Here is a 14,118-nt window from a genome sequence, read left to right on the forward strand (position 1 = left end):
AATCTTCTGTTTAGAAAGTAATGATTATTCAGTGTGTCACTTAATACAAGATCTGACACATTTCCAAGAGTGCTCGCATCAAGACTGCAGCTCACTGCTGCATCTATGTGCTGATTGGCTGTGATCAGGGCAGGTCCCACCTCCAAGCTCTGCACTGTTGAAATTGTGCTGCGTCCGTGTCGTAATGAGTCAGTTACGATGCTGACGGTCTCCTCCACACTCTGACTAACGAAAGAGTGGACCTACTTTCAGAGTGAGGGAGGGAGAGAGAGGAACAGGGAGGGTGGTAGGGGGTAAAGTAGAGAGGAAGGGAGAAAGAGGTGTGGGGAAGGTGAAAGAGAGATTGGTGAAGAGAAAGAGAGATAGGTTGGGAAGGATGTGGTTTATCAACAGAAGGATGTGGATCATCAACAGGATGTGCTAGTGTCTTACACATCAGTTTGCAGAGACTCTGGAGATAGTAGTTGAGAACCCCCCCCATTTTCTCTTAATCTCTCTCTCCCTGTCTCACAATTTCTCTCTCTCCATATCTACTGTACTAGTTCTAAGGAAACTAGTGAGATGTCTATATGACTTTGGTTCATCTTCTGGACTTGGTGAATGTTTAGCAAATTCCCCAGCAAAAATGTAAGGAGCAGGTCAGATGGTGATGACCAGATGGCTCTTCGGTCTAAGCCTAATCAGATTCTTGGAATGAGTCCTTCTGGCCTTGGCTCATTCCACCATGCCTAAAAGCAGACCACGAGGAGGTACTCTCATATGTGTCCTGGTCCTGTGTGTGTGTGTGTTTGTGTGTGTAGGGGGTTGGGAAAGCTGCATACTCCTAAACCTCTCAGGAATGGACTAGCAGACGGCACAATCCCCCTCGTTAAACAAGTATGTCTTGATGAAATATGTATCTCATGTTGGGATCAGACCTGCTTGTGCAAGGCTGAGTTTCTCTCTCCACTCCAGGCAGGCTCCTTACTGGGACTTGAGACTGACTGCTCAGTGTGTGTGTGTGTGTGTGTGTGTGTATGTGTATGTGTGTGAGAGAGAGTGTGTGTGAGAGTGTGTGTGGGTGGAAGCAGCAGTGGTACACAAAAAGCCACAGAGTCCGTCTGTGGTGGCCTGATTCTGTGGAGCTTTGAGCTCAGGATGTTGTTTGCTCTACTTCTCTTGGCCACCTCCTGATTTCTCCTCCAGGTGTACTGGTCTGGGCTGTGTGCTGAGTCCTGAGGGGACAGGATGGAGGATGGAGGCGATGGAGAGGGGGGAAGGGGGATGATTAATTACTGTGCCCAGAGGAGCTGACAGGCCCTTCCCTATGGGGCATAGAGTACTGTAGAACTGCCTTCCTCACTGGCACACTGAATCAGTTTCCTCTCACTGCATACAGTACTGGCTCTTTTCATCCATGTCAGTGGTATACAAACCTGCTCTGTATGTTCTAGATGTTTCCCTGCCACAATACATCTGATTCAAATGAATGGACGTTATCAGGAGCTTATAACAACCCATTCATTTGAATTGGGTGTGATGGAGCAGGGAAACATCTCAAACTTACAGGACAGTGGGCCCTGAGGACCAGGGTTGAAGACCGCAGATCTATAGCATCTTCAGGGCTGCACTGATCGTACTCTTGGACTTCCATGAGATGCTGTGCTACATGTCTAATGTGGCTTTTACTCTGACTGATTGCAGCCACTGGTTCTGTCTTACTCTTTATCACATTCTTGTCACTGCATGTGACTGGGACAAACAGCAATTGGCTAGTCTGCTCACACGTCTTTGCTGCTGAGACTTTTCTTGGTGGCCATCTAAGCTGATGTCATTGGATTTGTATATGTGTGGCCAAAGAGGACAGGGTCTAGAAGCTACTGCCCCTGGTGTGTTTCCTTGACTTGAACGTGGAGGTTGTGTCGTCAAGCCGAGACCCAAGAATGCTTTTTGAATTAATGACCACTCTGGTGAAATAAATGGTACTGAGAAAATCAATACTATATCTGTTTAGCAAATGGAAACGCTTTGAGTTACAGTCTGCCGCAGGTCAGGTGCACTGGGTGAGTGCAATCCTAACATAATACGTTTTCCTGTCCTGAGTTATATTGTATTGTCTATACTTGCAGGAAAGCCTACAGTAGATCTTTGCTGCACTCTCACTTAAGTCTTTTGCACTCCTGAAACAATGGTTAGAGCTTCTGTACTGCCACTCAGATAATGTAATAACATAAGCGAAGTGGATATTATCCCGGCGCTGTAATGCCAGGCAATAACCAGATTACAATTATGAAAGTGGGAACAGTTGGATGCGGCTAATGGGATAGCCAGCGTGTTCCCTTAGGTAAACCGTAGCTGGAATCAACTTTGCTGGTTAGAACAGAAAACTCGTGGTGAAACATGACTAACAAACCTCATGTGTAGTTTGAACATGGATTAGGTCCAAGCTAGCCAACGGTTGTAGCACTGAGTTCACAGTCTCATGCAAATATTGAACTTGACAACCACCCCGAACATACTATAACTACAGTAACAGCTTATCTTTCTTTTTTCTTTTTTTTTCATGGTGGCAATTTATGAAAAAAGGGGTTATGTATTTTGATATACCGGTCTTGGTCAAAATACTTTCTAAAGCTCTTTAAATCTCTCTCCTGCTGGAAATGGGTAGGTGGACTTCAGTCAGTCCACGCTTTGTAGAAACTCAATTCCTCAAAACATGTTTACAGTCTGATATCAGGATGAGTCAGAATTAACTTATCCCTCCGCCTGCAGTGGAAGCTGAGGGGGCGATTTGTTTTTACCATGACTCAAATAAAAGACAAAAAGGATGAATCGCTTCTAGAGAGCGTTATAATAACAATGGGCCTAATGGGTATGTTGGACTGGACTGATGGGCTCAGAGAATGAATGGGATGTATGGAGTAGAACCCCAGTGAGAAGCCTACTGTAGGCCTCGGCTTCTAGAATCTCTCCTGGCTGCTACAAGACTGTGGCACCTGCATGCTAATTACCTTCTGGTGTGGTTGTTAGGTAAGACAGGGATCTGAGACAGCCACACCCCAAACTCCTCTTTTAGACCACAGCCTTTGTTAGAAGAGTGATGAGCTGTCAGAATAAGAAGCAGGACCCCTTAGATAAGGTGGTTACTACAACAATCCTGCCTGCCTTACCTACCAGTCACTGGACTCAACGCACTGTATTTCCACACTGATTGTGTGGAGGACTTTGAGTTTGAACATCTTTAAGGACATTTGGATTTGTTCTCTGTTTTGACGAGACCGTGTGATCAAACATCAATCTTTTGGGAAAATGTCCCACCTATTATAAATCTTTTAAGATGCTCAAGTTAACTGTTCCCCCTTAGGGAATTATGTGTGGATTTAGATCAATGGAAACTCATTAACAGGGAAGCAGCTTTTTAATCTCTGGAAGGAAAAGCACCCTTACTTTATTGTGTGTAAATTAACACTACACTTGCTTGGTAAGTGTTCTTCCTGGTTTCGAATGATAAACAGCCTCCGGCTTTCTAGCTACTCTACGATTTTACAATCTACTCTAGATACTCTCCCAGTTAGTGGATCCTACAAGGTTATTCTGGAGCATTAGCCATCCTTCCTAGTCTGTACCAGATGGAAGACTCCCTTTCAAGTTATTGCCGTGTAAATAATATAGTCAGAATCATACATTTTTAACCATTGTCCCTTTCCTTGTCTCATCTTGAAAGTAATGTAGCACATGAATAGCCTAGTACATACTTAGTAGTACAGCTGTCATGTAATGCATGTTGTTTGATTGGTCGTTTTTTCCACTTTTCTGTTCTCATTTTCTACCCAAGAGTCAGTCTCCAGGGCACCCTACTTCTCCCTCACTAATCTTACACAAGACCCCATTGAGACTGCCTCACTGAAAGGGAGTTTTACTTTTGAAAGTAATTGCGCCTTTAAAGGTCACAGGGCGATCCACGCTGCTTTCGCTTCCTCCATGGTTCTCCGAGGAGTGTGGGACTGCTTTTAGATTCCTCCTCTCCCCCACAACTGTTGTGCATAATTGAGGAGCAGCAGCTGCCAATGGAGACCAGGCACTGTCATTTTTGTCAACAATGACGCTGTCCCGCTTCCATCAGTGCTGTACTGCAGGGGTTCGTCCCAGAGTGATGGTGACTCACATCCTGGGTGTTGCTTTCGAGCCCACTTCGCCCATCCCCTCCCCACAGCCTCTCTGCCAGGCTCGTCACTCATTGGCTCTGCTCTGCGGTAGCAGCAGGGGGGGTGGCTGCAGTGCAGCATTGTACCTTTGTCATCCCCAACTCAGTTATGTCATGTTTACCCTTCAACAGTGTTAACCTTCCTTCACACGGAGGCTGGGCTGGAAGAGGCTTCCATGTGGATTGAGCTGTTAGAGTTATCCAGGCATTCATCTGTAACATTTTGGCCTGTGGCCTCCCCTTCCGCCCTCGATCCAAGGCAGAGGTCAGTGGGATGCTTTGAGTCGTTTCCAAAAACACAACACGAGGGTGCCGCGGAGGGACAAGGGCAGCGCGGCCATTAGACTAACGAGCTGGGACTCGTTAGGCTGGGGCTGGCTCTCTTCTCTCTGCCACTAATCTGACATCTCATTTAAGCTAGAAGGCTGATTTCACATTAAGCACAGGCTGTACGGATGGACCGTCCGCTATGAAATCCAATCCACAATATTTATGTTTTTCCCCGGCTCTGTCTGTGCATGCGCTGCATAACCAAACCCCTCCCAGACGTCCCTCTTCGAAGTGTGGCAATGGACGGTAAGCCCAGGGTGACATATTTCAATTCCAGTTTAATTTACTAAAGTGCTGCCATTCCTCTACATAGCCAAGCCTGTCAACCACGGGCATCTACAGAGTACAGTCTTCCGCTATTATTCCGAAAGGATTCATGACTCATGCATTGTGTCACAGGTCTCAGAGAGTGATACGTGTGTAGCTTACTCGACCACAGGCCATACAACAGTGTGTTTTTACTGTAATATTCCACACACATTAGTCACCTTCCCCCACGCATTGGTTGGATAGGCATTGTGCATCTATTTATGGAAGTGCATGCGAGACACGCTTTCGAAGGGACATGCTTTTGAACAGCAGTCCACATGTAATAGAGAGATTGGATTACAGGGTTTATCCTAAGGGCTAGCAGCTATTCATTTCACCTGAGCTCATAATTACTTCATTCTGTCAATGGGTGGAATTCAGGATGGCTTACAAGTAGGTGGTGTGCTGGCTCGCTATGAGACCTTGGCAACTCCTCCCTCCTCCCAGTACTTTGTGCTACAGTAGGGTCTAGGGGATGGTTATTCTGTAGCTCAGTAGGTAGAGCCCTTGACTACAAATTGAGAGGTTGCAGGTTCAACTCGTAGCCTGTACTGTACATTGTGTTGGATAAAAGCGTCTTTTAAACAACAATGCTAGTATTATTTTTAATAGGGCAGTATTCTTTCCTTGCCTCAGTTGCCTATTTCAACTCTGGAGTTGTGGAATAAAGCCCTCTCTGTGAAGTGCAGTGCACAAATAACCGTGTCTCCTTCTTGTAAAGGTCACTATAATCACTGTGCCTGGGCAGACAGGACTTCCCTTATTATCTCAAGTGCAGCAATCAACAGTCAAGAGTTGTGCTTGCGCGCTCATTAGTTGTTATTCTGGTTTTGTTCTCTCTGGTTGTTGAGAAGATGAAGAGAAGATCTAATTGGATTCATGTCAGTTAATGGTTGCTAAAGTTTGTTGTTGTTCTTTGCTTGGAATGATCTGGTAAGTGAGGATTTGTTGGTGTGTGTAGAGAAACTGTGTTCTTCCTTGAGGATAAGTTAACTTTTCCCATGAAACTTTTATCTTGACCAGCTGTCAGTGTCTATGCAACCCTCCTCTTCCCTCTCTTCCTCCTGTCATACCCAGTTGGCATGGCCTGCTTCCCCCCCCTCCCGCATACCCATTGGCACTGGAATGCCCACTGTCAGCACCCCCCCCCTCAGAAAACCTTACATGTTGTGCTCATTAACAAGAGTTAGAGATGCTCCTTCAAATGACACAAGTCCCGCAAGGGTTTGCTTGTCCACTATTATGTCTGACAAGATGAGTGTCCACAAATGATTCCACAAATTGACAATAAATTGCAGAGACGGTACAATAGGACTTCTAACTCCATGCTTTTTGACCCCACGTAGTTGAAATTGTAGTCTAGATGTAGGTTTGACTCGATGAGAACATGACCATTTTTTCCTTGAGGATCAATTATTGTACCATCGTCCTCATATGACGCCTGACACTGTGGTAGGTTCTATGATCACATAGACTTCCAGAACCTGCTTTACAAGATACTCCACCTCCTCAGCAATGCCTGTTAAGTGGTCCCCCTGGGACAACCAGGAAGTGATGAATGTATGATCAAGAAGCATCAGGAGAAGGGAGCCTTGAGCCCTCTGGAAGCCTGATGAAGGTCTGAGAGCTGCAGCTGAGCCATATGAAGAGCTAAGCTGGCATGTGACAGCGGGGCCTGTGAGAAGGCAGAGCGAAGATGAATAAATGATGTGTGAGACAGCAAGAGGTAGCGGCCCTGGCCCTGTCACCTGGCTGGATGGATGGATGGATGTGGATGGGATGAATGTATGGATGGGATGGATGGATGAGTAGACATGTGTGGATGTATGGATGAGAGCTGGTTGACTGATGGTCTGTGCTTGGATGAAAACACAGAATCTTGGGGGAACGGCAAGTGGCTCTTCGTTCTGCCTAAAGCAGATACTGAAACACTCTCACATTGTAATAAACCTCACACACACATACACACACAGTTCAGTAGACAACATCCAACACCACTGGCAGTCTGTTGGAGCATTAGTGGAATAGCTTTAATGACCACCCTGCCTCTCAGCAGAGATAAATCTGAATCAGAATTTGGTTTATTTGCCATGTAGGTTTACACAAACACAGAATTTACTGTGGCAAGAAGGTGCAAACAATAAACATTTATAAATATTAAATTAAAAGTTAAAAAGTACAATAGTCTAACTAATTTCTAGGAATAAACAATCTAAAATTTTTAATAATTTAAAATTAAAATTGAATACGAATATGATTGGGCAGCATAGTGCAATGAGATATGATGGCTTGTGCGTAGTGCAATATGTGTCAGATGGACTTATAATATATAATAGTTAAATGTCAGTGGGAGTCCTTGGCTTTGTTAAAGAGGCCAGTAGCAGATAGAAAGAAACTGTTCTTATGGCGTGAGGTTTTGGTCCTGATGGACCGCAGCCTTCTGCCGGAGGGGAGTAGCTGGAACAGGGAGTGTCCAGGGTGTGAGGGGTCAGCCACAATCTTCCTCGCTCGCCTCAGGGTCTTCGGGGTGTGCAGGTCCTCGAGGGTAGGCACATTGCAGCCGATCACCTTCTCAGCAGTGCGGCTGATTCGCTGCAGTCTGATCTTGTCCTTGGCAGTGGCAGCAGAGTACCAGATGGTGATGGAAGAGGTGAGGATGGACTCAATGATGGCTGTGTTGAAGTGCACCACCATTGTCTTTGGCAGGTTGAATTTCTCCATCTGCTGTAGGAAGTACATCCTCTGTTGTGCTTTCTTGGTGAGGGACCTGATGTTCAGTTCCCACTTGAGGTCCTGGCTAGAGGATAGTGCCCAGGAAGCGGAAGGACTCCCCGGTGTTGACTGGGGAGTCACACAGGGTGATGGGGGTGAGTAGGGCTGTATTCTTCCTGAAGTCCACAACCATCTCCACTGTCTTAAGAGCATTGAGCTCTAAGTTGTTCTGGCTACACAAGGTCACCAGCTTGTTAGCTTCTCACCTAAAGGCAGATTCATCCCCTCCAGAGATGAGCCCAATGAAGGGGGTGTCGTCCGCAAACTTCAAGAGTTTGACGGATGGATGACTGGAGGTGCAGCTGTTGGTGTACTGGAAGAAGAGCAGGGAGAAAGGACGCAGCCCTGAGGAGATCCGGTGCTGATGGACCGGTAGTCAGAGCCTTGTGTTCCTGTCAGACAGGAAGTCTGTGATCCACCTGCATGTGGGTACGTTCAGCTGGGAGAGCTTGTCCTGAAGCATGGTGGGTTGATGGTGTTGAAGGCAGAGCTAAAGTCCACAAACAGGATCCAGGCATAGGATGCTGGGGAGTCCAAGTGCTGTAGGGTGAAGTGGAGGGCCATGTTAACTGCATCGTCCACAGACCTGTTGGCTCTGTAGGCAAACTGCAGGGGGTCCAGTAGAGGGTCTCTGATGGATTTGAGGTGTGCCAGCACCAGGCGCTCAAAAGACTTCATTAACACAGAGGTCAGGGCGACGGGTCTGTAGTCATTATGTCCAGTTGGCCTGGGCTTTTTGGGCACAGGGCATGTCTCCAGGGAGGTGTTGAAGATGTTGGTGAACACTGGAGACAGCTGGTCAGCGCAGTGCTTGAGGGTGACTGGAGTCCGGCCCAGCTGCTTTGCAGGGGTTGAAAAGTCTGTTAACTTCTTCCCTCCTGAATGGAGAGAGTCGTCTTTGTGGTGGTGGTGTAGGGGGGGGGGGCTCTTGGGAGGGAAGGTGTAGTTCAGGACAGTCCAATTGTCTTTCAAATCTGCAGTAGAACTCGTTTAAGTTGTTTAGCCTCTCTCACCGCCTTGCTAACCCTGTTCTTCAACTCCTTGAATCTGTCTCTAGTATCCCCACTCCTAAACGCTTGCTCCTTCTCCAAGCTCAACCTTCTGATCTTTGCTGAGAACCAGGGCTTGTCGTTGTTGAAGTTGACCCTAGTGCGTGTTGCAATACAGCAGTCCTGACAGAAGCTAATGTACGACGTCAGAGCCTCTTTGAGTTCATCCAGATTAAAAGGTGGTCTACACATCCCTGCAGCTCAGAGAGAATCATTGTCATGGCCATTCAGGCTTGACTGCTGCAGCACGGACCACAACAGAAACAACGCAAGCAGCAATAAATGGTCTCAGCATTTAAACCATTGGTTGGCATCTGTGACAGTGTGTGGAGGGTGAAAGTTGTCCTTTCTTCAGACGACGCCTGCTCACTCTCCCATCCCCATTGCCTCCTTGCAGCCTCAATACCCGACAGACAGCAATCAGTCTGCCGACAAAAGCAGCAGGGAGGGTGTGTCCTGCTCTCCTCTCTCGGCTCTATTGTCCCTGTCGTCTGCGGACACGATTCCCTTCCAACGTGGCTTGTGGCCAGCGGGGTGGGGAGGTGGGGAAAGAGAGCCAGGCTCGGCTTAAGGACGCAGCAGGTTTCAGGTATCAACGCTCCATTGTCTGACTGAGCTGAGTCTGTGGTTGTTTGGCCGTCGGTGCGGCAGAGCGTGCCGGAGAGGGGGGCCAGGGGATGAGGGTAATGTGATTAACCTTGCTGCTTCTCTGGGTAGCGGCACCTTGCTGGGGACTGGTTTTGTCGCTACTGGAGGAGCAGAATGACAGACTCACCTGGAAAGAATACACACACCCCACAGGTCTTGTGTTTCACTGTGGCTTGAGAGCACACATGATTTTCTCCCAGTGTGACATCGTTCAGCCTCCAGCTGACCAGCGAGTGCCCGCTGACACCATGGTGATGAGGTTAAAGGTGTGTTGCTAATAACCGTGACATCACCAAGTGGAACATTTTGGGATCCTGTCTCTAGGATCAAACGAATAATACTAGTCTGTATGAAATTCTATGGAGATCCCCAATTCAATGTCATTTGTGCTTTCCGCAGAAGCGAGGCTTGTTGTGTGGTCTGTAAACTGTGATTTACAATCAGATCATGCCTGGCAGTTAATCAACCTTCCAACAACACTGTCACTCACACTGCATTAGCGAGGAATATGCTGAGTGGCGAGATACTGTAAAACAGGCCCTTCATTTTAATTGATGAAACCGAGATCCCACACTTGACTCATAGTTGCCAGATCCATTGACAACCCCAAGTAACCTTTACACATCGTTGAGCTGATCGTTTTACATGCCAGGGCGCCCTAAAAGGCCTGCAGTAGGTCGTATTTGTCCTGTCTGATGGCCCTTAAATCAAATCAACCCACTCTCTGGCTACAGTATGGATCTTTTCCGGCCGTGAAGGGGATCATTCTATCAGATGCTATTGTAGGCTTACACTGTTCTAAGGCCTATTATTTGGCAAACACACATATACTCATTCTCAATCACACATGAAATTAAGCACTGCCAAATGAGAGGTAGTGTTGTTATAGTGAGTGTCAGCATGACTCACAGCATGGTCTCTAGTGTGATATTGCTTTTATAACATCAGTCGTTTATTAGTTAACAGTAATGAGTGACAACAGATTAGGATTTGTTTGTTTATTTACTCCTTTATTTGTCTCCACCAACACATAATTGTGGACAACTACTGCAACTGGCCTGTACTGTTGCCAAGCAACACAAACATTTTCCTGCACAGTAGCTTCCCTTGTGTAGGTCTACTCTACATGTTACTGCAGCTATTTTACATCATGGACGACCACAATTGTTCATAATTGTACTCAAATATTATTTGTGAAAATATGTTCATCTTTGCAATGCGAAGTTTATAACCATCTAAGATGGATAACAATTGTTAATGTAATTAACTGTCACTAGAACACCTGTAAAGTAGAGTGATATATTTATAGTTGAAAGTCCCAAGGCTGTACAGCACTCATGTAATGTCTCTTGTCCAGTCAAATTACTTCTCCTGGACTAACTGTTTGTATGAATACTGTATACACTATGCACACAGTCAAACACAAGGATAAATAGTGAATATAGAAGCACTCAGAATTTCCCTTGTGAGTACAACTGAACAGCTTTATGGGTTCTCTGAGTTTTGAATGTGCTTCACCTCCCCTCCCCCCTTCATCTTTGTCAACCTCTCTGTCCTCTTCTCTCTCTTTCTCTCTCTCCCCCTCCCCCCCCCTCTCTCTTTATCTGCAGTGAGGTGATGTGCCTGATTGGCCCCAGGCCAACTCCACGCTGACCAAGCAAAGTCCCACGGCCTGCTGGGTAATGGGCCCAGAGGGGAGGAGCTCGGCCATGTCTCAGAAGATCTCCTCTCCCTCCCGCAGCAACAGCAGCTCCTCCTCCAAACATGACAGCCGACAGGTAACGCCACACCGCCTTTTACATCACCGTAAAATGTTCCAGTCACGAACATTAGCCAGCTCAATCACACACGGCTCGGCACTCAATCTTGGGCCTCCGGATCAGCTGTCTTCCATATGGACAGATCGTTTTTCAACAACAAAGCCAAGATGGAGTTACTTTTGTGTTGTTGTTGTACTGTTTGCTCCTGTTGCTCCTACTGTTTGTAATGTTTCCTCCGCTAGCTTCTCTCAATGGTGTTTAAATTGCCAGCTTAATTCTTTGCCAGACCTTTAGAACGAGTCTGTGATGAGAGGAGAATGACCCAGGGTCAATTACTTCAATTACAATTTTTTGGGACTCGTCATTTTAGTCACTCTCACTTAGTCTCTCTCTCTCTCTCTCTCTCTCTCTCTCTCTCTCTCTCTCTCTCTCTCTCTCTCTCTCTCTCTCTCTCTCTCTCTCTCTGTCTCTCTCTCTCCCCCTCTCTCTCTCTCTCTCTCTCTCTCTCTCTCTCTATCCCCCTCTGCTTCTTTCTCTCTCTCTCTCTCTCTCTCTCTCTCTCTCTCTCTCTCTCTCTCTCTCTCTCTCTCTCTCTCTCTCTCTCCCCCTCTCTCTCTCTCTCTCTCTGTCTCTCTCTCTCTCCCCCTCTGCTTCTTTCTCTCTCTCTCTGTACCCTGCATGCCTGGTCTGCTGTTAAAGGTAGATATAGCTCTGCAGGAAATACCAACCATTATCTTTAACAGGCAATTTTTGGCCGATACACTGTAAGAGTGGAGATTACAGTAGTGATCCCAAAGTGAGGCTTAAAGATTCAATCCACACTCAAAGGTCCAGGATTTACACACACACTTCCACACACAAAGACATCCAGTAAAGCTCAGACCCAGAACTTTCTGGACTGCCTCCAGACGCCTTATCTGTTGCCAGCAGACTCACACGTTTTGAACCGTTAATGTTTAATTATCCGATGGGACAAAATCAACAACTTTGCTTAGAACTGGACCCATATCTCTTTGGACTGCATGCCAATGTATGGACCTGCATCATACTGACATCATACTGACATCATACTGACATCATGCTGACATCATGCTGACATCACACTCTCACACAGTAGATCATTGTCACTTTACAATATAATAACTAGGATCTCGCCAGTTGAACAAGTTCCAAATGAAAAGTTTGTGTCCGGATTCGACACGTATAAAACCCCCATGGACTGTAAAAGGTTGGTCTCACTCCATGGTGTTTGCATAATGCCCTGTGGGCATGGCTGTATGGTGGAGAGATTTGTGTTTGCAGGCCGGGTGGAATTGTGACCATGGTTCACAGGGGAAGACACGGGATCCAGCTTCTCCCTGCTGTGGACACACTGACCTGGATATCAGAACATAATCCCTAATCTCCTCGTTTGGCCGTATTATCAAGCTCATTATGTTGGCATGGGAACTGTGTCCTTCCCAGTCTCCCAGCAGTACTGTGGATTGATGACTCCCTTTAGACTGGCAGATTATTTGATTTGTTACTTTCCCCATCATAGCCAATCATGTTTTTTTTGATTTTATGAATATTACCAAAGGGAGGTGAGGGTTATGTCTTTGTTTTACCTTTGAGGTCGTACTGGATTCTCTTTACAGAGAGCTAGCTCACACAGTTTTGTTGTGGTTCCCCTTATCGGTCAATGTGTTATGTAACATTGGATGTCCTGTGACAGAGCACACTGCCAGTGCTGGCCTGTGACTGGATCCACACAGAGACACACATTATATTACAGTAAGCAGGCCTACACGGTGAGAATAAATAAATAATCTACAGTTCATCAGTTCTCATTGTGGTAATACTATTACTAGGATAATCCGGTGCCAAAATGCCATATTCAGATGTTAATCGGAATTAATGAATTAATTCAGATAAATGAATTAATTCAGATAAATGAATTAATTCAGATAATGTGACATAATGAGACATAAAATATGACCTTAATCCATACCTCTGTGTTGAGAATATAGTGGACCAGGCCCCACCTGCTCAGTGTAGCCTGAGCCTGCATGGTTGTTGTGGACGATGGGATTAAAGACTGGGGTGGTGAGGTAATAGTACCTTGTGTTACCAGCCCTAGAGTGTCCCCCGACCCCTGCCTGCCCTTCTGATCCAGGACTCAACCATGTCTGCCTCTGGGGGTGAGGGAAACATCCGCTGCTGGGCAGGATTCTCCCAAGAGTAGGGGTGGGTGGGCGGATTGTGGGGGTCTGAAAGATAGCACTTCGCACTAATTATGAATCTCAATATGGTTCTTGCTCTGACCTTGAGCATGACGCTGGTGGTTCACATTAATCATGTTCTCCAAGCTCCTCAGGGGAGGGGAGTGACTGTGTGTTGACTAGTCATTGTGTGTATGTGTGTGTGTGTCCTTTTGTGTCCCCCAGGACAGCTGGGAGATTGTGGAGGGCCTGCGAGGAGGTCTCGCCAACGTCCAGGAGCCTCAGAAGCAGGAGGGCTTCATGCTGAAGAGGAGGAAGTGGCCCATGAAGGGCTGGCACAAGGTAGGAAGCTCTTAGGAACGACACCCGGCCCCAAATGAGGCTTCACACATGCTCTCAGGAATAAGACTCGGCCCTAGACCACCCACATTCTCTCACCCTCAGACTAACAAGATTTACGCGTTTATAATCCCATCTCGATTCCATTCCCAAATCACGGCGTACTGTTTCCAAGTCCATATTTCCTTAACGTTTCTTCAACTTGCTGGGAAATCTGATGACATCAGTCAGTTGTGTTTTAGACTAATTGAATGAGGTGATGAGAGTAGTACTCTCAGAGTAGCGCAGGGCATGTCCTGGGTCGATGCCTTGTGTCTCCCCCTCTCTAAAAGGGTTGCTCCCTGTGTGATGACATTGACGAGACATTCCCCAGTGTTTCTGGAAGATGCATTAGCTGATGACCTGCTGGTCAGTAGTGTGCGTGGACTCCCAGCCTTTGGAGTGTGTTCTGTATGCAGGCCTTGTGTTCACAGTCAGGGTTGAGGCAGGCCCTGGACCTCACAGTGAGTTTACTTTCTCAGCCCACA

General features: G+C 46.7%; 1 protein-coding gene across 3 annotated transcripts in view; it reads left to right on the forward strand.

Moving 5' to 3' along the window:
* osbpl3b (oxysterol binding protein-like 3b) overlaps positions 1-14,118 on the forward strand; it is a 30,729-nt gene that overhangs the window by 4,243 nt on the left and 12,368 nt on the right. For 2 of the 3 annotated variants that reach the window (XM_047039326.1, XM_047039343.1), the window contains exons 2-3: positions 10,902-11,069; positions 13,478-13,594. In XM_047039326.1, the coding sequence (XP_046895282.1) occupies positions 10,974-11,069; positions 13,478-13,594 (213 nt within the window). In that variant the 5' untranslated portion in view covers positions 10,902-10,973. Of the gene's footprint in view, positions 1-10,901; positions 11,070-13,477; positions 13,595-14,118 lie in introns of those variants that run through there. The other variant, XM_047039333.1, reaches the window with a different exon arrangement.

The sequence above is a fragment of the Hypomesus transpacificus genome, chromosome 2 (genome assembly GCF_021917145.1).
Source record: "Hypomesus transpacificus isolate Combined female chromosome 2, fHypTra1, whole genome shotgun sequence".
NCBI classification, from domain to species: domain Eukaryota; kingdom Metazoa; phylum Chordata; class Actinopteri; order Osmeriformes; family Osmeridae; genus Hypomesus; species Hypomesus transpacificus.